We start from the raw sequence: 27,602 nt of genomic DNA, 5'->3' as shown, positions 1-27,602 counted from the left end.
CTGGGGTTGGTAGAGCTGGGTCCCAGCTATCTGCTGGAGACAGAAGGCAAAGCACAAAGCTCCCAGCAGGGATTTGGGTTGGGCGCAAGCGCAGCAGACAAACAGCCTTGTACCTGCCACAGGTCCCTTCTCCCTTTTCTCCCTACTTAACTGGCATGGCTTTTTACACTCTTACCCCATCAATACATCACAACTGCACATCCGTTTCATTTCTCGTATTTTTATTCAAAAAGAAGGTTTGCTAACAGCGATCAGTACCATGGCCCACGCCCCTCCATACAACAGCTGGCTTCAGCAGTCCTGGGCCTTCATCTCCATCCCTCCCTCCTCCGTACCAAACTGGGGATTTCACAACCACTCCTGAATCACGGGATGCTCCTTGAGACTGCAGATGGCTTCCACCTTGCAATTTCACTCTTTGCCTCCTCCTGTCTCAGGAAACCTCAGCAGCTTAAGCAGAGCTTCACAGCCAGATTTAGCTTTATCCTGTCACTAAACTCAATAAAAAGAAAGTTTTTTTTTTTTTAAAAAAAAGAACACCAACCTAAACAGGTTTAAAAAGCATACATAGAATCAATCATTTTCTGGAGTTGGAAAGAAGCGTTCCCCGGTGGCAGATTAGCCCACATTTATCCACTATAAAGTTGCTTACACCTTAATCTTCAGCATCTTCATCTGACACTAATTAGCAGGCTGGAGGTTCCTATGGGCATCATACTGTCTACATCCCAAAACATGAAAGAGAGCTCTTCCTTTTACCACTCGAAGCATTTTGCTTTTAAAGAAACAATATCAAATATACCAGACCCAGGAGGTACACTTCTTAAACTTAAAAACCACAGTGGTATTAGGAGGCACAAAGGTGCAGAAAACTTGCCAGGAAAACACTGCAACACACACTCAGGGCTCGGCTGTGCAGCATTATTTGCTCACACACAAATTAAACCCAAACTGCACTCGTTGAACCCTGCGCCCACCTGCACTCTGGCACCTGTTGCTAATTAGGAGACGAATTGAGGAGGCTACAGAAGCAGAAAATTAAAAGGGCCAATCACACCAATGTAGTTGCTTCCCACAAAGAAAGAACCCCACATTTACAGAAAAGCCAATATGTGATTGTAAGAATTTTTTCATATTTAGGGACTCTCAGAAAAGCACGGGAAAAGATTAATTACTTCTTTGACGTTCATTACCGTGCAAGCATCCCATTGAGATCCATCTGACATCCTATTTAACTGTTCGCAGCAACAACTAATTGGAGCTTGAAAGAAAGGCGAGAGCAGGACTCCAGGAACACGGCACAGTGTGCTAGCTCCTTGCAGGGAAGGGAAAATAAATTATTTAGACTTGACAAAGTCCCTTGAAGTCCTGCGGTCTTTCTGCTTGGCTGGGTCTCAGGCCCATCGCCGATACATCAGCAGTTATTTTTGGAGGGGGAAAGAAGGCAGGCTGCTTAGCAGGTAGCTTTTGGGAATTAAGACTAGTCGTACTTATGGTTTTCACGAGCCCCGGCAGATGTTGAGTGCCTTGGACTGGAGCACAGTAAGACACTTCATACTAATGGTGCTGGTTTGTAGCATCAAACTTCCTTCCTGCCACATTCCGGCATCTCTGCTCCTTTCTACATCGTTCTTTAGGAAAGGGAAACCCATCCTCAAAACCCACCCTCAGCATCTTAACTGTCCACCCAGCTCATCCAGCGAAGGCTGCATCCCCCCAGGACCGCTCGCATGCCCGCACCACTTGGGATGGGTCCACGTGCCGCTCCGCTGGGCACCGGGTCCTGCAGGGCAGGAGATGGATCCTGCTCGGTGCTTCTGAGCCGCCAACAAACCTTCCCTGCCCACCCCGCTCCCTGCCCCTTCCCTCCCCGAGCACGGAGCCAAGAACGTGCCGGCAGCGGCGCTCTTGGCCGAACAAACTAACTACCAACCTCGGACCAGTCACGACAAACGGCTGAACGTCTACCCATCACCTAACATACCCTCAAAAACCAAGGTCACCATCACACGTCATGGACGTAGATCGAACGCCTGGTCCAGCCCAGCAAACCCAAGGTTTCACCCAGGCTGGCCCCTCCAGATGCTCACGCATCTCTCCTACCCGTTCCTTGGTGAAACACCAAACAGTTATAATACTCAGGTCAATATATATAGGTACCACGTATATATATTTGTGCCGCTGCTCTGCGCGTTAACAAAGACACCCAACCCCACTGGGCTCCTTTCTGCCCCCTCCCCGTCCTGCCCCGGTTGTGCAGCCTGCAGGATCACGGCCGGGGGCCGCCCTACGTGTCCCCCTCGCATTCCCCTACAGTCAGCTTCAAGGCTCCCTGCTGGTGCAGAGTCTTTAAGGCTTTGAACTCCAAGGGCATGGTGTGGGGGCTGGCCTGCGAGGTGTAGCCGTACTTCAGGCTGTCGTAGTAGTGGTACTTGACCGGCTGCTGGTTCTGGTCCAGGGGGAATGGCCAGAAGCCATAGAGATGGATGCGGTTGCAGAAGCGAGTGGCCAAGGTGTACATGAGGAGACCAGTGGTGGGTCGCTTGATGTGCACTTTGTTGGTCAGCCAGTACCTGCAAGGGAAGAGCACAGAGCCTGTCATCCCCCTGCAGCCAAAGCTCGTGTCTCGCACTTTTTTTCTGTGACTGAGTTATATTGGTGATTCAAAGTGAGAGGTTTCTGACTAGCAGAAGAGTTCTCCATGCCAAGTAAGCCTCTCTAGGGGTTGCTTCATGAATAAGCATCTCCTGCTCTCTGTCTGGCGGTTACATCACGCGTGTTGCTATGGCATTGAAGCATCTCACGTCTTGGCAATCCTTTATGAAAAACAAATTGCTTGCAACGCTGGCCTTCAGTACTTCAGCCTACAATTATCTTCCAATCAACCCAGGAGATCGATACCACAGAGCAAACCACCCTCACGTCAAGTAGACTCCAGCAGCCCCTTGCTTGAAGCAGACACTCACACACACACAGCCGACAACTTTCATTGATGAATGAAGATTTACTGACAGTAAACACAACAGGGCTGCAAAAACGTTTGCCTTTGAATAAAGGGTCAGTGGGCTGAGAGAGCTCAAGCACATCGCTGTGCTCCTGTTATACCCAGCCACTGCTCTGTGATCCTGCGTCAAAATACATCACCACACTGCACAATGCCAGTCCATGAAATATGCAATAGGACATACCACGATATACCACGCCTACCGCGATATACCACGCCTACCGCGATATACCACGCCTACCACAATATACCACGCCTACCACAATATACCACATGCCACAGAGATCAGATGCTCTCACTGTTGCAAACTGTGCTAGTTTTCATGAGGGATGGCCAAAAGACAGGGGGAAGGAGGCATCCCGTAGCGATGCATGAGCAGAAATAAGATCAGCACTTGTATTTTGGGTTGCTGGTAAAAGTTACTGCAGCATCAACACCTCTGTACTACAAAGTTCCCAGCGTCCAGTGTTTTATTGCACGGACAATTTGTCCAGTTTGCTCAGCAGGAAAGCACTGTCAGATACGGAAAAACAGAAATGAGAAGGTTTATGGCTGTGGAAGAGGTCCCCAGGTGTGCTCCTTCCTCCCAAATATGTTTGATGCCACCACTGCCTGTCTAAGCCTTCACCACGGAGCCTGCCAGCAGATTATTTGTGATGGGTATTTCAAAGGGACCGGGTGCAAGAGATTGAGCACAGAATGCATCTCGCTCCTCATTCGCGCTTCCTGCTGGGCTCCCCAGGGTCTGGGGCTCAGACAGCGGGAACCCACGGGAGAGCAGAGCCATAATCCTGCAAATTAGCTTTTCACAAAAGCCATTAAAATTTAGCAACCAAGGCACAAAATGTACTCGCTTGTTCTCAGCTAGATAAGAGGAAAATTGACTTTTCCGGTGAATCAAATTCCAGAGGCGTGCAAGGGCAGGGGACAGCAGAGCTCATAGGGGTCTAACACCCCAGGGGCTGGCCAAGGATGGGTACAGTATTTAGGGGTGGAGGTCCTGCTCACCCGATCCCTCTCCTCAGCATCCAACATCAAAGAGGAGAAAGATACTGGGGGGAACAAATGCAATCCCTGGCTTTCCTGGCCTTTCCCAGCCCTAAGGATTGAGCTTTGGGGCAGCAAAGGCTGCAGCGGTGCTGAGGCTGTCTTAACCCACAGGTGGCTGTGAGACAGATTCCTTCACTGCTTTAAGGGTAATCACACCAGACCCCTGATATGTGCAGAGAAAGGGAGGTGATCACAGCCACTTACCACTGACTTAGGGTGCACTAGGCAACAGGGAAGCCATCTGGAAAGAGCTGTCCCATCAGTGAGCCTGCTTTGGGGGGAAGACACAAACCACCACTGCACTTACACACGATGCTCATGGGACATCTCACTTCACCATCACCACCTTAAGCATATTAACAATGATAAAAATGATCGGGGTCAACCTCAGAAGAGCCCCACCAACAAGTGTGCACAACGAGCACCAAAAGCAGTTCTAACACAACAACCCAACGCACACGTGGCAGCTGAGCACTCCAAACCTTCCAGTAACATCAGGGTAGGGACCAACTCAGATGCTTAGAATGAAAAGAATGGATGCCATACATAACACATAATGGCCAAACCATACCACAGACCACATGGCAGCACTCGCAACCTCTTTCTTAAACAATGAAGGTGGGAAACCCCCCAGTGAAGGCTGGGGAATACTTTGTGATGACCCATTTGCGATGGGGTGTAGGAGCTATGCAGGAAGACCTCATCTCCCCACCACTGACCAATGGAGACAGCAGCCATATTCCCAGTATAGGGGAGAACAGCTGGGGACGGAAATAAAACCTAATTAATTTTGTAATTTCCAAATGAGGTTGTCTGGGCGCACATGGGATGCTGTGTCAACAGCACACCTTTAATATGTGAGGTCCAGGATTTTAATTAGGAGGAAAGATAATCTTGAAGCAGGCAGTAATTATTTTTCAAATTGGCCACACCAATCACCATAACTATTAACAGCAACATTTTATGGAAAGAGACAGCAATTAAAAGGGAAGAGCAAAGAGCAGTCCTGAAACTCAATACCTCCTCTCTCAGAGCCGTTGCCCACGTGCTGACCTCCCTCAGAACCAGCGTAAATAAACCCCGGGGGTGCGAGCAGCTCTGGAGGTGGTCAGGCACCCGAGTGGGATGCAGCCATGGGCAGGAAGCGCAGTGCTGCCAGGCAGAAATTGCCCGAGACAGCTCTTGTTTGGAGGATCATGATAATGACAGATGGGAAATGCCACCACGATCATTGAGGCCATCTTTTGTAAGGAAACAGGCCAGACATGGGCCCGAGCACCTGAACTAATGCTTGATGGCAGCCAAGGACAGAGGCTTCAGAGTGGAGCAGCGCGGAGTACTGTGCTAGCGCGTGGGTGCATCCCTTGGGTAACGTGCTCCCTACAGGCAAGGGTTAAACTGCAGGATAAAAGAACTGAAAATCCATCACACTGATAAAATGAGTAAAAGAAACCCAGGTCAATGAAGAAATCAAGTTTCAGCAGCTCAGCTGCATTATTTCTTGATACAAATCAGAATAGCTGAAATAATGCAATTTCAGACCTTTTTAAAACAGCTTATTCGTAGAAGTGTGATACAAACACAAGCTGTTGTGGAGGTGCTAGCCCCTGCCTGTCTGAAGCGCATTATCAGTCTGCCACACACATCCTGCTCCCATTAATGCTCATGAAAAGCCATCTGAAGGCAACTGGAGTCAGCGCCCTGAGGGCACCCTGTGTTCCCACTGCCTCATGCTAGGACCCATTGGTACCAGCAGGGAACAGCACAGAATGGAAATGACGCATGGAGCCCAGAGAGAGACCGATATCCTCCTGTCGGGCTGTCTGTATGTCTAGTTTCTGCCATTAGTTCCACCAAAACAACCAAGAGCTGCATACAGGTCTGTGCTGGATGGGTAGAACAGCGGCTGACCCACCTCAGGTCTTCTCCAGGAGTCCAAATGCTGGACGTGGAATAGTGGTGGGCTTCATCTCCAGGTCCTGGTGTTTGCGATGCCCGTTTGAGCACACAGGGTACTCAACACCCACAAGTTAAACCATTTTCAGACAGAAAGAACACGAGGAATGCAGCTGAAAAAGAATCATTCTGTGCCTTTCCCCTTTCCCTCCTGTGCCTTTCCGCTTCTTTTTACAAAGAAAAGCCCAAATCTTCTTCCTGATCAACTGGAACAAATCAAGTGTCATGGGGACTATGTGCAAACACACCACAGCTTGGATACAGCGTGCCTTATTTGCTTGAGCAGAAGCAAGAATAATTGCTCACACAAGAGGCGGTAGTCCTCCATCCTGTTCCAGTCACACACTTGTGAGTAGTTATTTTCCCTCTCCATGCATTCTGTGGCCCTCACTTGAACACCTCTGCCCTCAGCTAGGCTCCCAGAGGGGATGCAGTACCATTGGGATGCAGGCAAGGAGGGATCAGGGGAGAGTTTCCACCATGGCCAATGGATGGGGAGGGCAACCTCAGAGCAGCGCCACGCAAAAAACTCAAAGGCTTACATGTCGTTTGGGTGTGGGATGCAGGGAGACATCCGAAGCAAAGACAAATCTACCTTATGTCCCACCAAGCTGGGTTTCTGAGGACACGAGGCAGAGCTGTGCTATGGGAGCTACGGACCCCGAGCAGGGCGGTTGCTGTCACAAAGCACACATACACAAGCTGTCAGGGCTGTTTGGATGGCAAACCTAATGGGATAGCTGGAAGACTTATCGATTTTCTTCTTTCAAGAAGCTCTTAATAAAATCTTATGGGATTAGAACTGGTTACTGCCAAGAGACCCCTGTGATGGACACAGTGAGAAATGCTAGACTAGATAATACAAGGCAAACAGAAACGCGTCCACAAATTCTCCGCAAGATGCAATAGTCAGACCTCCAGGTACAATTCTTCCCTCTGCCTCCTGCATTTTGTGTTATTTCTCTAACAAAAGCTGCCTGGCAATAGGGATTACAAGGCTTTTTGGAGACACTAGCAGATGATTCCTAAGGGGCTCACCTGCTTCCCTGCCAGAAGATGAGTACTGCACTTGCTGGGTGCGTCGCTCAGGAGACATTTTAGAGAACCACTTAGAATTGAGTCACGCACCCCAAAATGCACGGCAATGACACTGGAAACAGGCTCCTAAGACAGTGACTCTGCTTCATTGCATTCATGGTTTGCTTCTGAGCTCCTCCACCGAAATGCCGATGGCTTTCCCCATTCTTGGCAGGCAGGGAGCAGAGCTGGTGAGTTTAACCATGTGAAAAGAGCCTCGGTCCTACAGCACAGTTATCTGGAACCATCAGCACAAAAGCTATCAGCAAACATTTAAGGCACCAGCACAGCTAGGAAGGTGATGTCTCAAATGGTGCTGTTAAAGGAAACAGAAAACAAATGCTTTTTATTTATCTCAGCAATGCACACTCTACAAGTGCCCCAAATGCACTGCAAATTATAGGAAGAGGTGTTCAATTGCCACTGGAATGCATTCTGGTTTGGGGGAAAGCAGAGCAGGACAATAAACACTGCGGTTCAAGGAGGAGTCAAGAACTCACAAATGTATTCCACTGGAAGTGAAAGAAGAAGGGTAAAGGCAAAGCTTTTGTGGCTGAATTGAAGTTGGCTGAGATAACGTTAGTCTTTGTACAAAGGGCTATTTCTACAAAAAAATAACAGAATATCTAGCTGAAAGACTTTCCCCATTTCTTTGTGATTTCCAAATCAACTTAGGGTAGATTATAAACCAAGGGCAGCTTTATCCAGCAAAGGAAAAGGAAAAGCTCTGGCACTGCAGCACAGGAGGATGTTCTGGAGGATGTTACTGACTCTCAGCTGCACGCTGTGTGCCACAAAATGCAGTCATTTCACCAATCTCAGCTCTGTCAAAGAAAAAGTGTAACGCCATGAACAGGCATGTTCCTCAGAGAGAACTGGAACAGCATACCTTGTAATGGCAAGGAGTTCATCAAGCAAAATATGTGATGATTGTAGGAACTGGACAGTACCACGGAAGACAAATAAGTGAACTCCCAGTGATGCTGGTCTGGACTCCTTCCTCATCCCAAACTACATCATAAGAATGATGCCAAATGGTCAAGACAACCCTAAGGGTACCTGAGAAACTTCCCATGAACATCAACACCCACCCTCAGCTGGGACCAGCTCACTCAGTACTGCCTGAATCACTTTTAAATCCATCCCAGAGCCCAAACCTGAGGATGCTGCACCAAGGATAGCATCAATACTGACACTGGTCTTGACAGAGCCCTTTGCACCCTAGCCTTGAAGGGGTCCTTCTGCAAGGCCCCTTAACCAGGCTACAGCACACAGAACAAGCTCTGAAGTGCTCCCATCACTTCTGGCTAGCGAGGGGGCTACAATATTAATTATAATCATCATTAACCAGTAGCATCCTTGCTTTCCTGCTGCTGGGCTGAGAGGCAGGAGGGCAGAGCAGACAGCAGCTCCCTTGGCTTGGAGGGCCTGATGAGGATTACCACCGCCTCTGACTGAATTAGCTCTGCCCAGCACCAGCTGCACTCTCTGCCCTTGGCTGCTTCCCCCAGTGCAGCACGAGCCACCTTCCCCATTGCCCTACTGCAATCAGGGGCTTTCAGGACTCCCAGCAAGAGATTCCTTCCTTCCATATGACCCCAAGGCTTACCACTCTCCATCCAGCCACCAGCAGAGGTCCAGCTGCCCTGTGGGCACTACATGGGGACAACGTGGTGCCAGCCAGGAGCACACAAGGACGGTGCCAGGGGATGAGCAGCTTTGGGGGTTCCTCTGTACCCACGGGAAAGCAATGCCCAGCCCCTGCCAGTTCCTGGCACCAGGAGGGGTTGCCAGCACAGGATTAGCAGCCTGTTGATTTAAAGGACTTATTACAGGAGCTTAATTCTATTTTGACAGATGAAAGTAAGTCAATTACAACGAGAAATAGCTCAGAATTTGGGTTCTTTTCTTCCTTTTTCTAAGAGTGCAGTGTTGCATTCCTTCCCTTTCTTTACCTCAAAGCCTCTGAGGCCCCTAGAAATCTCAAACACAGGCATCTGAGGACAGAACTAACTTGTCACCCCTTGTTGCTGCCTGAGCCCTTTGACTGGCTTGTGCTGGGGACAACCCCAAGAGCACCCCCAGTGCCTTGGAAGTTCATAGAACATCTTGGGTTGGAAGGGTCCTTGAAGATCATCTAGTTCCAAAACCTCTGCTGTGGGCAGGGTTGCCACCCACTAGATCAGGATGCCTTGGAAGTTCATTTAAGATGAACAACGCAATTAGCACTATCACAGGTACCCATGGGCTACTCAGGAACTTCTCATGAACTTCTCATTGACTCCTTGGTCTCTGCCCTCCTATGAGCTCCTCGGTGCAAGGAGCTGTGTGAGATTTCCATACATGCCTCAGGCACGCGGTGACAAACCTTGCCACCAGCCCAGCTGGCCACCAGACACACTTTTCTCCTAGGAGAGCCCTAGCTGTGAGCTGGGGAGTAATCGTGGTGACATCCAGGCAGCAAAGCACAGGCAGATTTAGAATCACAGAATGAGAAAGGTTGGAAAAGACCTCTAAGCTCATCTTGTCCAACTTCAACCCACCCCCCCCCCATGCCCACTGACCACGTCCCTCAGTGCCACATCCTCACGGTTCTTCAACACCTCCAGGGACAGTGACCCCACCACCTCCCTGAGCAGCCTGTGCCAGTGCCCAACCACTCTTTCTGAGAAGAAATTTTTCCTAATACCCAACCTGGATGTTTAGGCTCTCTCTGCGGCACAGCTAGAGGACCTCATGCTCACAGAGCAGAGCAAGGGGCCCCTGCTTGCAAGGCAGTCTCCAGCCCGCAGCTGGGGACCAGATACCGCTTAGGGGGCACAAACGCAGTGACTGCTCCCCTGCTGGGGAAGCTCACGAAATCCCAGCTCTGAGCACATCGCCCGCATTCTCACCCTCGGACGGCGTGCAGCAGGCGCAGCGAGGGGTAGGCAGTCCTGACATTGATGTGGTGTTTCAGGATGAGCTCGTTGACCCACTCCACGCGCTCCTTGCCCCCCTTGGCCATGAAGGCGGGGATCCAGAGGATGCTGCCGTTCAGGCTGTGCAGGCGCTGCAGCAGCTTCTCCCGCCACGTCTCATTCACCAGGTCCTCGAAGGCTCGCTGGATGACCGACGGGTTCATGGTCACCAGGTCCGTCTTCGTGCCCACGTCCTGCGAGTACTCCTGCACGGGGGCCAGGTTGCACCTGCGAGGGGAAACACCCAGCAGCCCTTAGTGGTGGGTGTGACAGAGGGCACTGACAAGCGTCACGATGGGTTGATACTAAAAGCCAGAGCAGTGACAGATGTGCCTGTTTGCTCTCGCTTTTGGAAGGTGGAGGAGGAAGAATGAGGTTTTGTAACGAATAAGAGAGGCTCTCACCAGGTAACACTGAGCCATCCTACCATCAGGTTATCGTTCCTCAATACACCAGCGTGTGTGTGCATGTGCCTCCGGGCAGTGCTAATAATGCATGTAGCTGGTGGGTGGGTTTACACGGGGCTGTATCTCTGCTGGTGCCATTGGAAAATAAAACATAGCAACGAACCTTCCTGGTTCACTGCCGCAGCAGGTTTGAAATGAAATGGCTTTTCCCACGTGGTAGCAGCTTGGGACCAGGTAGGACACACAGCGCAGAGAGCTGACAGTGCCCCAAAAACCAGCCAGAGCCCAGCACCCCAAACCTGCCCGTGCACAGGAGCTGAGCTTAGTGCCTGCAGCCTCCTTTCTCTCCAGGAATGGCAACATGACACCCTCAGCTTGAGCCCTGCTAGGGTAACATTATCCCAAACCCCTTCTTCCTTGCTCCCAGTGAGTCTCTGCTCAGAGCAGCCTCGGTGGCACCAGCAGTGACAACGACACCGGTGAGAGATGGTGCCAGGATGTGGGCTGATGGACTTGGGCTGATGGAGGCTGTGACCTTCAAAACCCAGTCGCGTTCTGTCATTTTAATTGGTGTCCCTCTGGGGCTGTGCAGGCTGGGGGAGGGACTGCAAGGGATGAGGATGGAAGAGCTGTGGGATAAACCACCGGCAACCCCCCCTCCATTATATGAGGGTTTTGTGCAGCACGCTGTGCTCTCCAGTGGTGTTTTACAGTGAAGTTACAGTAGTTAACAAGCAGGAATTGCATCCTAACCATCTGTCTCCATAATCAGCCATTACTGCTCTTTTCCCCACTTTACAGTTGGGGAAACAGTAGAAAGAAAACTGAGCAAGCAGCATGCTGGGCCCGGAGCCCATCCGACCCGCTCACTGCAGGAGTCAAATGGCTGAAAATAAGCACTGAGTCTGCAGAGCTGTGTGCAGGACAGAACCCACTGCTGGGCACTGCCCACCAGGTTATATGGCGGGGGAGACATTACTCAACATCCCAATTCTAACCCCATACCCAGTACAACTTTTCTCATGCAATTTCGCTGCCTGACATGAAACCCCCTCCCTGCACTTTGCCAGACCTGCAGTAAGCAATTTGCTCCTTTGCTCAGGTTATATTTAAGGGTGCAACTGACATGGCCCCATCCCCCGTGGCCAGAAGGCAGCAGCAGGCTGTGAGCAGGGGCAGAGGGGACATTATCCTCACCCCGACGTCACACGGGGACTGCCTCTGTGAGCCGCTGATAGATTGGGCTGTCCTCATAATAGACTTGCCAGAAAGCAAATGTCTGCACGCCCATAAATCATCCGTGGGCTCCCACAGCTGAGGGATGTGCATGGGTGCTGCGGATGGGAGAGCAGGTGTGCTCCTCCTCGCTGCTTTGAGCATCTTCTGGAGGAGATCAGGAGAGGAGGAGGACCCACCACCGCAGGCCCGTGGGGCACTGTGTCTGCAGGGACACCAGCACCGGGGCAGAGGCACTGAAGCAGGGTGCTGGCGTCGGTGAACTTTACACTTGCACCTCTCCAAAACCCCAAAGCCCCACGCTCAGCATGCAGCACGATGTGCCCATACCTGATGACGAAGCTGTGTGTGTCAATCTCAGGGCCACAGCCACTGCCCAGCAGCACCCCCGAGTTGCCCACGATGGCACAGGAGGGGAACTGCTTGCCCTTGAGGGGCGAGGTGCGGGGCAGCAGCTCATACAGGTTCTGCGAGACGTTCATGGTGCTGTCCCGGTCAAAGACGTAGTGGATGATGTCCCCAGGCTTCAGCGTCCCCTTCAGCACTGAAATGTCCTTCTCTGCATCCAGGAACTTCAAGATCTGTTTCCTGAGGACAGGGAAGAAATGGCCCCATCAGGTGATGTACAGAGATCGTGGAATCATTATGGCTGGAAAAGACCACGGAGATCATCTAGTCCAACTATCAACCCACCCCCATCATGCCCACTGACCATGTCCCTCAGTGCCACATCTCCACAGTCCTTGAGAACCTCCAGGGATGGTGACTTCACCACCTCCCTGTGCATCCTGTGCCAGTACCTCACCACTCTTTCTGAGAAGAATTTTTTCCTAATATCCAGTCTGATAATTTGGATTATATAGAAGACGGCCTCTTGCCTCCCATCTGCGCTCCAGGAACAGTTTGCAAATAGCTAGCTCCAACTGGATGCCTTCTTCTGCCCCACCCAGCCCCTCCAGCAGGTGTTCCCCCATTGCTGGGGTCTCTGCATCCATCCTGGGCACACCAGTAGCATCCCAGTAGGACCTGGTTGGGAACTGGGGCTCCAGCTCCACGTTTCATGGCTGCAAGGCCAGCTGGTTTAGCCAGAAACTCATTTCCAAGCGATCGCTTACAGATATGAAGTCTAACTCAGCAGGAGATAAGCTTTTTATTTCTTCCTTGACTTCTTTAGATGATATACAGAGGCAATTTGCCAGCTTGCACTGGAGAGGACCAGATCTGTCTCTTGTCCTATAGGTAATTACCAGTACCTGATCTTCAAAGAGAGTGTCTGGTTGTGTCTCCATTTGGATGAGGCTGGTTTAATGTTGTGCTTAATGCTTTCATTACTTCTGTCAACAACAGCTGGAGACGAAGAGTCATTTATTACTACTTCAGCTCTAGAGAAAAGAGAGACAGGGAGGGAGAGAGACAGGATCCGTTAGCATCCCAATGGCATTTCTAATCACTGTCTTAGGCTGTGGCTGCTGGAATTCAAACTTCATCAGAAAAGCAAAATTGTAGTTATTACCCAAACAAGAACTGAAAGCCTGTTGGCATTCTGCTACACTCAAGCAGACATAAATCCTTAAATACCTGCTCCTCACACAAACACAGACCAACAGGTTTACATAAAACACAATCGCAGACGTCGAGCTGGAGAAACGCATGCACATGGAAGCAGGAGCTCTGCAGATGGGCTGAGACACTGAAGCCCAGGCTTCACCGAGAGATGGGTTGCACCCCAAAGCACAGCCCACTCAGCTCCAGGTTAAAAACCTCCTGAGAGAAGTGCAACCTGCAGTTCACCTAATGGAGAAATGAGTTTAACTGAGCCGCTGGGCGCTGCTTGTGAGATTGGGTATGAGGACCCTAAACAGGGGACGCTGGCTCGCACATCACTTGTTTTCTGAACAAAAAGATTTCAGCATCCACACTGCCTGCTCCATGCCCAGAAATGAGCACGGGGATGAGAAACAGCCAGATACACTCACGCTGCGGTTTCAAGATGATCACTGGGAGACCCCAGCTTTTAATCCCTGCTCTAAGAGGCAAATGAGCCCCAGCACTTCAGTGCAATTTACATCAAATGGCATAAATTAAGGGAGCCTCTGCATATTTGATTTCAGCCAGCCCTCCAAAGAGAATTCCCAAGCATCTCATCAAGAAGCTGCACATGTGTCCGCAGCCCCGAAAAAGCCTTCACACTTCAGAGCACTCTGAAAAACACACAGCCAAAAGCACTCGCTACCAGCTGAAGGGAATCTCCCTCTGTAGTGCAAAGGGCTTCTTCCAGCTGGGGAATGGTCTCTAAATAAATACACTGATAAAAGGCAGGTGAAGCCCAAGGAGGGAAAAGTTGGGGGGGGAGATGGAGCAGAGCCTGGGCTCATGGCAATGCATAGCTCCTGGGAGCACATCTCCAGCCCTCAGAAGGTGCTCCAAGGGGCACACTGTGGCTCCAAGGATGTAAAGTTGCAGAAAGGAAAGGAAATGTGTCCATAAATAAAGGCTGTTTATAAAGGCTGGCTGCCAGAGCGTCAGTGTGTGCTTGTACATACCAGTGCTACAGGACCTTCTCTGGAGGTTGTTTCCCAATCTTGCATTTTGCCACATCATCTCGTGCCTTGCAAAAATTACCATGAGGTGTCCAAAATCTTAAAGGAAACGAGCAAAGAAATCCTGGGAATAATGATTAATTTTGGGGGTCCCTTTTCTGTGTTTTGATCACGTCCCGTGACGTCACCACAGAATGGCATCGCCCTGCCTTCTTGAGTGGTGTCGCTGAGCTTTGCAACCGTATCACTCGGTAACGCTGGGATGACACAACATCATCACAACAGTCACACAGACACAGAATGAAGCTGTGATGCCACGCAACGACTCTGCGATGGAGCGATGTCACCGAACTGCATTACGATAAAACCGAATGGAGTTCTGATGTCAAAGCAAGCTCTCTCTCCCCTAATAGCACATAGTGAAACTACGAAAATGGCAACTCTATCACTGACTTATTTTCACAATAAGTAACTCTCTCATTCTCTCAATCACCGCAACTTGCAGATCCTTGGTTATTTGCAAATGATTATTGCACTGAGCTGGGGGAAGAAGGGGGAGAAACGATTAAGAAAATGCAAAGCAGAAGTGAAAAGAAACAGATACATTTGCTAGAGAAGACCAGCACTATCCAGCAAAGAGGAGAAGCAGATTAATAGCTGCCTTACAGCAAAAACAAATGAACACAAAATCTAATTTACAAACCTATTAGATTTGCTATGTAAGCTGTTCACAGCTGATCTGATTGTACCTCTGCCTCCAGAACTCCTGCAAGACAAAGGAAATGCATTATTTATAAACCCGGCTCCTCTTTGCCAAGCATTGTTCAACAGTCAAGAGAACCTGCTCCAAAGGGCTCTGAGCTGAGACAGGGCTCACACCCCACCCTGTCAGAACGGAGAAGTCCTGATGCCTGCAAAGGGCTTTCCACACCCACCATCAACACTGCCCCGCTGCAACTGCACGACTGTTAAAGCAAAAGAGCTCCTAACCAACCCAATGAGCAATACCTGCGCTCTCTAACCAGCCATCAAAGACATCCGCTCTCTGCCGTCAAAGCAGCATGCAGCCTACAGGTTGCAGTAAATACGTTTCGTCTTGGTTTTGTTTTCACAAATCAGGTAGGAGTAGTTCCCAGAGGTGTCGACTTCAACTCTGGGTTGCCAAGGGATGTCCCCTGTCCTCTCGTGAGGACCAAATGACCAACCTGGATGGGATTCCAGGTCTTCCTCCTGGCCAACGGAAGCCATTCTCCTTCACTGGTGACCACCCAACATCTCCACTGAAACTAAAATGAGCCACTAGACTCCTGGGAGCCTCACAGAGACCCTGTCCTCACTGCGCACCTTCTCCTGGCTTCCAGTGACCTCAGGCAGACCCAGGGCCCCGCTCCAGCCCCCTCCGATCCCACTGGTGCCCTGAAGGCCCCAGTCCCACATTTGGTGTAAGCAGGCTGGAGCTACGAGGCCAGCTCAGTGCAGTCACTCGCAAGCTGGGCTTGTGACCTTGAGTGCCACTGCCACGGAACGGCACGAGGAGGGCACCAAACCTCCCTGAGCAAAACTGTGCCAAATTTCCAACACCAGGTACCGGACTGATGCTGTAACAAAGGATGTGTGGCACACCGAGCCACTTCAGAAACCCACGTCACTCATCCGACCCATCAATCCTCCGTTCAATGAATGCAATCTCGTTCTGTGTTCAGCTGGCTGCAGAGCCCCTTCTTGCTTCAGCTTGCTGTTTTCTAACAGGTCACAAAGAACTCTTACCCCACGTTCAGGTGATGATCAGTGGCCGACACATTTGAACTGCCACGTACCCACTGCTCTGTTTTATTGTTTCTATTGTACAGATATCCACATGAACACGCTCATAAAGAGAACCAAATTGTTTTCCAGCAGAAATATTATTACCCGGAAATATATATCTTAATGAAAATGTATCTCAGGAGTATGTATTTCTAGTAGAACTGAAAAGATCCCAAATGCATTAGACACAAATGAAATAGTGAGCGCGACCATTTGGTAGCATTAAAAAGATTTCCAGGCTTGTGGGATGCAATGTAAACCTTTTAGTTAAGCCGAGTGGCAGCCCTCAGCACTGCATAATGCGAAACCTTTGGAAATGCCACAAAGGTTGTCCCTTCCCTCCCTCCTGCAGGGACAATCTGAGGCCAAAGCCATTGAGATTCTCCCTCTGACACTCTCTTTTTCCCTTTGACAAACCTGAGAGCCAGTGAGCTGTTTCATTTTTTTTTTTGGTGTATCAAGGGAACAGCAGGACTAGCTTATTCCTAGAGCCTACTGGCATTTAACAAGCCTCCGCTTTAATGGGGTTCACTGCAGGGTGTGGGAGCAGGCAGGATTAGCGTGCAAACCACGCAGCCTTTCAGAGACATCTCCTCCGAAGGAGCCTTCCAAATGGGATTCACACTCCTTCACACTTGCTGTAAGAGAGATAGGGACTGGATTAAGGGCTTAGAAAAAGAAATGCTGCTCCCTGATAAGTCCTGGTTCACCATTTCTGTGAAAGGGCGGGGGGGAAATCACAGAAATGAGGAAGTGGGGAAGACTTCTTAGCTCCATCCCATCCATGCTTTGTCATCATCAGGATCTGAAGCATCACAACACATTATTCAAATGAATTTATCCAATCTAAGCTTCACATGCCCTCAGTGACAGATCTGTACATGTTTCCTCCTAAAATTCCAGCATGTTCTGGGGCTGCTGGATGCAGACAGATGAGCTGGGAGCCATGGGATGAGGCATTGCTGTGAGTGTCTTGACACTCGAGAGGGCAGGGAAATGCTGCCTTACAACCCCGGGTGGGTATTTATAGGATCTATACCCTATTATGGCATGAAACTGCTGTCCTACCTGAACATGGAGGGGATGGCTCATTGGTGCTGGAGTGAGCAGGGCTCTGCGAGTCAATGCCTGGCCCAACAGCAGTGGGGATGCTGTTGGCAGGCACCCGAATGCTGGCAGCGATGCTGCTCCCTGCACCAGGCTTGGCTCCTCTTTCCAAGCCACAGAGACTGCCTAAGGTTGGGATATGGTACTTAGCTGAAGGTCTCCACTTGTCCAGTCAATCCCAAGACTCTCCCATGCCAAACCAGCTGCCTTTCTGCCTTTTGCTCCTTCCTGTCTTACGCTGCAACTTTGGGACACCTCCCCTACAATCTCCCTTTGCACTGAGCTGTGACTGTGACGCTATGGGGCAAGAGGGACCCATCCAGCCGTCCAGCTCGGCCCTCCATGCCTCAACATGCCTGCGGTCCAGCCAAACACGACTTTTTCCAAGGTCTGCCATAGCCTCCAACAAAGGCAAACCACCTGTACCACCTCACCATCCCATGTGGGAAGAGGCAAACATTAAGAAATGGAAGGCAGTAATTAAAGAGGCATGTGTTAAACCAACAAACAAACAAACCCAAAGCCCATTTTATTACATCTCACTGACCTGGAGTTTCAAATCTCTTGGCATCAAAAGGCAAAGACCAACCTTGATTAAAACTGCACAGATAGGCATTGATTTTGAAAAGCTTTCTAGGGCTACACCGTGTTCAGATTGAATTACTTTATTAATCTAGTTGTTACCAGTTTGACTGTATAGCCAGTCCCACAAAATACCAACCTGCTCTCTAATCCTATTATTTACAAAACGCTCTTCTTTTGATTTCTGCTTGGATGTTTTCCAGCGATAAGTCACGTCTATATGTGCTAATGCCATATTACTGGCTTACGCCATCCTTTCTCATTTTTGCCTTGAAATTCAAGCTGAATTTTGACTATCTAAGACATTATATAGGTCAAAAAATTCTGTGCTCAGTTGCAAAGTGACACTGATTCATATATCAGAGGATAAGAAAGAAAAATTATCTCGTGGTTCAGGTCCAAATTTTCTTGGATGAAGAATTCTTGATAAACCAGGTATGCAAAGACTTTTCTATTTGCTGTCTGTGAATGGGTTGTGTAGGGTTTTTGTCTCCCTTCTCATTGTTGTCCTCTTCTTAAATGATTCTCTTAATTGTTGCTCGGCACAGTTTGGTCTTGCTTTGAGCCATTCTGATACGTGAAACTAGAGCTCCTCTGACTGAACAAGTAGGTCACACAGCCTCTTTGGGTGAGTGGGTCTCCAGCAGCAGGCTTCACACATCCCCGTGTGCAGGCATACAAATTTAAAAATGTGTTTTCCATGGATATTTTATAAAGTTCACCTCTGGTTTCTCCTTCTTCCCAGAACAGAATACACGCGGGAAGCAGGCACAACATGCATGAATGGGCCAATGACACGAGCTGCAAACTCCAAGCATGTCACCAGCTGCATCTGCACTTCTTGTAAAGCAAATACTCTGCTCTACCATGTTGGGTTGCCTTCCCAGCCTTGGGTGAGACAGGTTACCCCAGCTCTCATCCATGGAAAATAGAGCTAGTAGCAGCTACATAACCCACTGGAGGACTGTCAAACAAAATGTATTTACCTGAATTCCTCAGAATGAGAGCTCAGAGTGCCAGACCGCCACTCTGAGGAGTACCAAGGAGCAATAGCCACTCATTGAGTTTTCACAGCCCTCTCACGCGTGAGGGGCATGTTATGATCCTGGGACAGTGTTGGGGAAGTGGCTTGGCCAAAACCACATGGGGTAACCTCATGTGCGTGCACAAAAGGCAGAGCCTGCAGCGTGAGAACTGGCTGGCACCTGTGTGTCTCTCACCCTGGAGATCAGCTGCTTGCAGGCAACACCACCCGCCCACCCCCACGTTCCCCTCACTCCAGAAACACAGTTCTCAGGTTCACTTCTCACCCACCTCCCTGCATCACACATCCTAACACCAGGATGTTTGGTATTTGCAGATCATTCCTGGTGACATTTCAGCAGTTGCTGCTGAGGCTTTCAAGCCAGGGTGTGAAGGGGACTGGGACCTGCCTACCCTCACTCTCCCGGTGAGCAAGGTTCCTCCTTAGGGATTAATTTGGAGAACATTTCTAAAGCGTTTGTCTGCTAGGATGAAAGATCCCGCAATACATCTTGATGAGACATTTAAAATCTCACTTGGATGTGTTTAAAATCTCACTTGTTCATATTGTCACAGCTTGGCAGAGAGAGTGTCAAAAACTTCCTAAATATCAGGCGCTATTTTTGCAGCTCCAAGTTCCACTCTTTCTATCGAGTCATACGAACACATTTCAGAGAGTGCGCCCGTGTTGGGGGATTCAGGAAAATCATAGAACTACAGAATGACTTGGGCTGGAAGGGACCTTCAAGATTATTGAGCTATAACCCCTGTCTGTGGGCTGGTTGTCCCCACCAGTTCAGGCTGCCCAGGGCCCCATCCAACCTGGTCTGGAGCGCTTCCAGGGATGGGGCACCCACAATCTCTCTGGGAAGCCTGTGCCCGGGCCTCACCATCCTTCTCCTCAGAGAAAAATTTCCTTCTAACATCTAATTTAAATCTCCCCTCCTTTAGTTTAAAGCCATCTTCCCTCTCACCATCTACCCATGTGGATGTCAGCCTCTTGTGAACCTGCCTCACTAATTTGGCTGTGCCCCACCTGAATCACCTGCCCATCCCAGGGCCAGAAGGGATCAGGGTTGGAGGAGTGTGGAAGCAGCCCCGCCTGCCAGCTCTGCACCAGCTCCCAAGTAAATCAGACAGGGTTTGGCTCTCAGCTCTCTGCCTGGCTGCAAATCACTGTGTGCAATCACTGCCAGCAAACGCCGAGGGCACAGGAATTGAGATGCATGAGTTTGCAAAACAGAGACACCTATTGCTTATTAGGGAATAAGCCAATTAGGCTGAAATGCTTACGTGACAAAACCGGCGAAGAGGCAGCAGGAAAAGCACAGCTCCAAAGTTGAAAGGACACAAGACAGAGGAATGGGATCCCTTTGGGGTAACCAGAGCATCAGCACTAAACCTTGGTCTCGCAGGCTCTATCCCCAGCCAGACACAGGGCAGCCAGCACCAGCTCTCATGTCTGCACACATCCATCATCACACGACGCTCTTGTTTTGTCGCTGCTCTGAGGACACACTCACAGGGGTGACACGTCACTTACTCTGCCTCTCCCCATCCTGCATACTGGCAGACCTTACTCCTTCGTAGAATAACAGAATTGTTAAGGTTGGAAAAGACCACTATGCTCCTCTAGTCCAACCATCAACCCATTCCACCATGCCCCTCAGTGCCACACCTGTCCTTTTCTTGAACAGTTTCTCTGGCCACATTAATGAAATACCCAGCACAGGAAAACCCACTGAAGCAGACAAAAGGGATCCAAAGAGGCTTTGGGATGAGGGCATTGTCTGTGGATTTCAATTTTCCCCTTCTGGAGAAGAAAAAGACCAAGAGTCCTAGGAAAGAGCTGAGAAAGACGAAAGCGTCACTGCTTAAATACCCACTACACTACACTCTACACTGTGCTTTCTTCCTGAGATCATTTTTTAAGCCAGCAGAGCTATTGGAAGGCACAAGCAGTAGAGAATCAGTCTTGCAACAGATCCTGTCACCCTGAGCATTCATGCCCTAAAAGGCAGAAATCCCAGAGGCTCTTGTGGAACCTTTGGGACAAAGTAAAAGGGAATGGTGCAGTATGAAAAGAGCACATCAGAGGGGCCATAGTCCCCAGGCTTGCTGGAATACTCAGGCTCTTGTGCGGTGTCTTCCACTGTTAGCATCGGTGCTGAGGACCTCTCCTGGGCAGCAACATCCTCCTGGTGCTGTTCTTCTGTCCGAGCATCCTCAGTGTGATGCTGGGTACCAGGAGTGCAACTCAACTCGGGACACCAGGATGTGCTGCGATGCTCACTGAGTGAGAGAGCACTCCAAAACCACGTTGTGACAGCAACAATACTGCACTTTTAAAAGCAGTCTTGCCCATGCTGTGCTGGCTGGGCAGCACAGTGTGCTCAGCATGCAGATGGCCAGACTTCTGCTTGTGTTTTTTTGTGTTGTTTGTGATCCTCCCAGTGGATTTCTATACGCATGAACTCAGTTTGCAGCAGCAACAAGAAAGATTCCGGTGCTTCATTTTGGAAAGGTCCACTGAACCAGCAGCCAGCTCAATGAATTGAATGTCCTGCAAACAGGAAACCTGTGAGCAGTCAAGAGCAGGACCAGCAAAGTTACCGTGCCCACAGTGCCATCAGCTCTGCTGAGCATGCTTCTCCCAAGGCCACCATCACTAATGCTGTTTAGATTTACAGTGGGACACAAAACAAAAGGCATTATAAGATGTTCTGCTTTCTCTTCTTTTTTTTTTTTTCCCCACTATTAAAATGGGAGGGGCAGAGTTGTTGACACCAGCCTGCTCTGCCATGGTGTTTGCTGAAGGACACCTCAAATTCTGCTCCCACAGAGAATTTGCTGGCCTAGGGAACTCCCTCCTTTGCAAAAAGAAGCCAGGGAAAAAGCAAAACAATTGCTGTCTAGTGCTGTGGTTTGGGCTTATTTCTTGCTGCTGAGGGTGACCCAGGCCCAGGTAAAGCAAATGATGGATGCAATTAGAGGAAGCCTGTCTTCAAAACACCTGGTTTTTATAGCCTATAGATGTGTTTAAGTAGTTCTGATCTCAGGGTTGAGAAACCAAAACATTCGTAACCAGGAAGCCCAGCGAAAGGTGTGGGAGCTCCTGTTATATGCTTCTCTGGAAGATCAGAAGCACATTTGGCATGCAGGTAGGCAAAGATGAACAGATGTCCAAGCAGAATAACCATGGTTGCTGCAGGCATGTGAACACAGAATACAAGACAAAAAGGAAAAAGAGCCTTTTATCAGTGTCCATTTCCTTCCAGATTTAACTTGAGTATTTGCAGGGGTAGTGAAAGGAAACAGAATGCCCACCTGGGCAAGAGAGAAACCTGCAGCACTTGTTGGAGCGAGTTCTCTCTTTGTTGCTGTGGTCGCTGGGGTGGTACCAGGCATAACGTGGAAGCTCTGCAGGGATGGGGTAAAGGACTGATGGAGCAAGGGGAGCTCTGCAGCCATCGTCAGGAGGGCTGCAACCAAAGCCTACACCAATATTTTCTGATTCAAATCAGTACTCCAACATGGGCTTCATTCTCCAGCTTGATGCAGCGTGGAGCTTTTCTTAGAGCTCTGTCCTACCCAATGGATGCAAAGGCCCCTCCACTGACTCCATTTGCACCAGCAGTTACTCGGTGTCTGCCCTGCAGAGGCACTGCTCCTCTGGGCCCACTCAGACCATTGGTTCACACAAACCCGTTGCGTGAGCGTGCAAAAGCCCAGGTTGGCAGAATAGGGCACTTTTGTCCACCAAAGCTTTCTGGTGTAGAGCAAATCTTAAGAGTGTTGGTCGGACCAGATGATCTTAGGGCTCTTTTCCAACCTTTATGACCCTGTGACTTGATACCACGTGCAGTAAATCACAGCCTGAAGGACCAAAGCAGGATGGATCCACTGCCAAGAAGCGTTGTATGACTGCAGCGTGCTACGGACGCTCAGAGCAAATGCACCAGGGAGGGGGCAAAGCCTCCTCGTGGCAATCCCAGACAGGCAGGCATTGGAACAGGGCACGTGATGAGAAAGCAGCCCTTCGGTGACCCTTTGGGGCAGGCCAGCAGTCCGCGATTCTCCGGCTCATCGCTTAAAAGAGCGGAACAGAATTCCTTCTGTCCTCAGGATGGGAAGGCATGCGGTTTGGGCTGGCAAAGAAAAGGTTGGCTCATTAAGTCCAACCCATTACCAAGTGTCAAGTGCTCCCTAAGATGGCTCACCGCTAATTTGAGAAGTCACCTGGTGGCAGCGGGTCACCAGCTCCCTCTACAGACAATCAGGACACAGCCGGACCCCTGCAGGACCGCGACGGCACACGCATAACAAAGAGTGCCTTTAAACAGCCACCAAGGAGCAGGATTTTGCGATAATTATCCCACTCGATGCCGAGCCCTTTGTCTCCGTCTGGCTCTCTCCTCCATCCCGGCTGGAGGGAAAACCGGCAGCGATCGCTTCGCGTTTCCCAAGAGCATCTCTTTTGTTTCCTTCGGGAGAAACAAAGAGCCGAAGAAGCGCAAGGAAACGCATCAGCGGGCTGCAGGGAAAGTTCAGCAGCAGAACCGGGCGGCTTTTGGGGACCGAAGCTCCAACGCCGCGACGTCCCGGCTTCACCGCATCCCTGCCAGCATCCCCCGAGAGCTGGGATGCAGGTGCCTGGATGGAGCGGGCTGGAGAGCAGCACGTCCCCGGGACCTCCGCACTGCTGAGTGCCCATCCCTGCCCTGACGCTGTCACCTCGCCTCGTTGTTTCAGCATCTCCCGCCTGCAGGAGGGGCCGTGCTCGCTGGAGGAGCAAAGCGGACTCTACCCACGTTCCTCAGAAAGCTCCGCCAGGCAGAGCAGCTCCAGCTGCCCGCGGCTCCAAGCTCCCTTCACCTGCGATGCCGGGAACTTGTTGTCTGGGCAAACAGCACGAGATTTTTTTTTTTTTTGTCCTTCTGCCAGTAATATTACACTCTTACTTTGTACCTAGCGAACGTTTTGTTCTTTCTTTCTGTGATTTCTCAGTATTTGTAGGTGAGAGAAATACGTTCCCCCTGCTCCTACCCGTACAAGGCACATCCTTCCAAAGACAATCCAACTCGCAGGCAGGGGGCAGGGCATGTGTAAAAGTGGGCAAGCTGTTTGCTCCGCACAATGATTAGAGAGTGCTTCGATGCCAAGGAAAAAGAAGAAAAGAGTTGCACCTGCCTGCAGCCCCCAGCCCCACGTGCCAGGGCCAGCTGCCTGCAATAGGGAGTGTGGAGCAGCACAACGAGCCATCACCCAAATAATCCCCACCTGAGGAAGGGCTGAGCAAAAAGCCCCTGGTAGTTTCCAAACCTCTCTCACACACTGAGAGCTCCTAGAAAACTTTGCAGCTTCTCTATACTGTCATGAACATTTTGTCGCACACACTTGCTGTCACACAGTCCCCTTGGCCTACAAGTCCTGCAAGCAATGCTGCTATCGTGTAGCTGGCTTCCCTGCATCTAGAATCACAGAATCATTAAAGTTGGAAAAGACCTCTGAAATCACCATGCCCACCGACCACGTCCCTCAGTGCCACATCCCCAAGGTTCTTCAACACCTCCAGGGACAGTGACTCCACCACCTCCCTGGGCAGCCTGTTCCAAAAACCCAATGCTGAAGGCCAGGAATGAACCAGAGACCTTCAGATCTCCCCAGCACCATACTGGCCATCGCTGCACGCAGGGATGAGCTGTCTTTTGCACCAGGCTCCTGTGCTTAGAGCTTTGGGGTGCACAATGATCAGAGAGCAGCCCCTTGCTGCGCGTGGGGTGAAGTAGCTCAGACACGGAGCACATCTGGGATTTTTGACATGCAGTAAGGTGGGAAAAGATAAATAAGGAGAAAAGGTCAGTTTGTCCTGCTTTATGATTATGTCTTCTTATAGCCAGGTCTCACCTTTGCTCTGTGTCCCAGCCCACACAGCATCTTGTCTCCAAAAAAATCAGTGTGGGACTGATGCCCACGTATCGGAGGGCAGCAGATGTGGGGCAGTGCGGGGCTGAGCCAGGGGCACGGGGCTCTGCTCTCCTGCACGTTACCTCCTGCACGGGCAGAAGCGCGGTACGGAATGGGCTGCTCACTATTCCTGTGCAACTCCTCTGACCCTGTTGCTGTCGCTGCTGCTGAACTGTTTGGCAGCACTTCCTCAGAGAAGCGCAGCAACAAACTCAGATGCCAGGGCTGGGAGATAAGCAGCCAGCAAACATCCAATTTCCATACAATGTACAGAAAAGAGAGAGGAGAAAAAAAAAAAAAAAAAAAACACTCACTGGGAATCCCTAATGAACCAGGGGGAAAAGCAGGACAAGCAACTAACAAAACAGAATGGATTTTCAATAAGGGCACAGCAAGTTCTAGCGGACAGATCTAGCAGATAGGTGAGGAGAGAGAAGAAAGAACTGAAGCCAGGAAAGGAGATGGGAAGAAAGCAATGGGATCGGAGCAGCCTGTCCGATGGGGAGGATCCTTCGTAAGCATTTCATTTCCTTTATTATTATATAGATAGTGCCAGCTGATTGCAGAGCAATAACCCATCCCGCCTGGAAACCTACGGGCTGGTGCTCGATGTTTCTGGGCACTTCTTGCTTGTGGCACTCAGCACAACGCAACAATGAAACAATAACAAACATCCCTGCCTTTCCTTTCTAATTTCAGCCAAGTGCCAGGTATTTGTTTTGATACAGAACAGTGGAAACGCCACCCACTCCTGTGCAGAAAGAAGGACTCTGTGCCATTACAAGTGCCCCCCACGTTACCACCATTATTTGACTTGTTTTCCCACACTGCTGCAATGAGTTCCTCAGGTTAATGTAAATCCTCCTTTCTGCTCTTGTTCCTCTCGCTCCCTGATTTCCTCATCAGGTATGGGGTGGGCAGGGCACTGCTCCTCTCCCTAGATTTTGGGGTTCCTTTAGTCTCTGCCACGCAGAGCACCCACCCGTAGGGCACCGGGAAGGGTGGGGTGACCGCCCCCATCCCACGTCGTGTCCCCGCTCCTCGGGCGGGTCCCGGCCCCAGCACCGCGGTCCTTCACCCATCGCCCAGGGGCCGGTGCCCGCTCCACCACGCCCATCCGCCCGAGCCCCCGGGCTGCCACTCGCCCCTCCATCAGCCCATCTGCACCTGAGCGCTGCCCGCACCCAAAGCCCTCTCTCCAAGCCGCTATCCGCTCCAACACCTCCGAGCAGGCTGCTACCTGCCCGGCATCCCTACCCGGACCCGTGCCGGATCGAGCAGCTCTACCCGGACCGCTATTCAACGCCCCTAAGAGGAGCGGTGCGGCTCCAGCCGGGCTGGCTCCCGTTGTCCCTAACGGGACCGCCGCCGGGTCCCGCTCCTCGCCCGGACCGCGCTGCCCCACACCGCCCGGGCCAACCCCGCTCCCCGCCCGCCGTCTCCGCGCTCCTTCCCACTTCTGCGAGCGAGAAACCGGGAGAGCCGGAGACAAAGAAACTGTCCGGGCGCACCCCCCCACCGCTCCTCCTCTGCTGCCTCCTCCTCCGGCACCCCTTCCCTCCGCCAATTTACCCGTTCTCCTCCTCGATCTCCGAGATGTCGGCGAAGATGAGGAAGCCGACGAGCAGCGTGAGCAAAGCCAGCGTCCAGCCCCGGCACGGCAGCGGCATGGCTCCCGGGCTGGGCCGCTCCGCGGGGTGCGGAGCGCGGCTCCGCGTCCCGGTTCGGCCCCGCCGCCGCCGCCGCCACCCGGCGGGGCCGCTCCGCCCCTCGGCGCCCGCCGAGCTCCCGTCCCGCCCCGCCCGGCGCGGGGAGGGGAGGGGAGAGCAGGGGGCTGCGCCGCTTTCCCCCCAGCGGACAAAGTTTGCGGCCGCCCCGCTGCGGGGGGAGCTCCCCGAAGAGCCGCCCCCAGCCCCGCGGTGGGGTTTGGCCGCCCCTCCCTGCGGGGTCGGGGGGGAAAGGAGGGACAATGCGGGGTCGAGCCTTTGCGTTTTTCTGCCGATAACGCGTGTCTTCTGGGATGAGAAGCGCGTTGTAAATAAAGGTGGTTAAGGACGAGTCACACCTGTCTCTGTTGCTACTGATGCACGTTTTGCTAACACCAATTCCTCGCACTCCGTCAATATGTAGCGCCCCGGCCTTGCCTTTACTCTGGAAATCCCAGGGGACTTCAGGCAGACAGAAATCATGGAGCAGAAACCGCTGCGAGGCACCAGGGCGCGTCCCCGGCAGCCCCCGCGAGCCGAACCTTGGGCCTGGCACCGCGAGAAAAGGCTGCGGTGCCTCTCCCCTGCTGCACGGAAAAGGTGTGGATGTGGCCATTGGGAGGAAGGAGAAAAGGTCAGGGCTGGGCCGAAGAACGGCCAAAACTGCAGCAAAAGGTCCTTCCCCTGCAGCCCCGATGCCTGTTAATGCCCCGCCATCCGCGCGGAGCAGAGGGTCAGGTAAGGGCAGCCTGGCACCGCTTCTCCAGAGCCCGGCGCGATGCTTCGGACCACGAAGTTGCTGAGGACCAGGAGTTCTGGCGGTCCACGCACCGCCGAGCCGGAGAGGGGCATGGCCGTTTTATAATGCAGCAGATAGGAGAAGCACAGATGTGGTGCGAGAGGGGGGAGAGAGAGAGAGAGAGAGAGAGAGAGAGAGATACTAATTGCTTACATATTTAAAACAGCATCTTTCGGCTGAATGGGAGGCTCCATTAAGCAAAGCAGAGCTATTAACTGGGGCCACTTGGAAAGCTGCCATCCTCCTGTGTTGTGCACGGCTTTTTGCATCGGCACAAAAGTACGCGCTGGTGAGGGCAGGACGGGCTGCCGGTCGCATCCTGGGATTCCTAGCAGGGATGTTGAGGTGCTCTGCGTGTCCGGAGTCACAGCGGTGTCTGATG

General features: G+C 51.3%; 1 protein-coding gene across 2 annotated transcripts; it reads right to left on the bottom strand.

Moving 5' to 3' along the window:
- Window positions 205-26,458, bottom strand: ST8SIA2 (ST8 alpha-N-acetyl-neuraminide alpha-2,8-sialyltransferase 2). Of its 2 annotated transcripts, XM_021407682.1 has the most exons (6): window positions 26,288-26,458; window positions 14,934-14,996; window positions 12,944-13,072; window positions 12,021-12,278; window positions 9,982-10,275; window positions 205-2,573 (listed from the first exon to the last, which is right to left on the bottom strand). In XM_021407682.1, the coding sequence occupies exons 1-6, from the start codon at window positions 26,383-26,385 to the stop codon at window positions 2,288-2,290; spliced, it is 1,128 nt and encodes a 375-aa protein (XP_021263357.1). In that variant the 5' UTR covers window positions 26,386-26,458; the 3' UTR covers window positions 205-2,287. The 2 variants fall into 2 exon arrangements, with proteins under 2 accessions (XP_021263357.1, XP_021263358.1); XM_021407683.1 differs by lacking the exon at window positions 14,934-14,996.

This window comes from Numida meleagris, chromosome 9, assembly GCF_002078875.1.
Source record: "Numida meleagris isolate 19003 breed g44 Domestic line chromosome 9, NumMel1.0, whole genome shotgun sequence".
NCBI classification, from domain to species: domain Eukaryota; kingdom Metazoa; phylum Chordata; class Aves; order Galliformes; family Numididae; genus Numida; species Numida meleagris.
The sequence above is the reverse complement of the archived record's forward strand: the minus strand, read 5'-3'. Positions and strand labels throughout refer to the sequence as shown.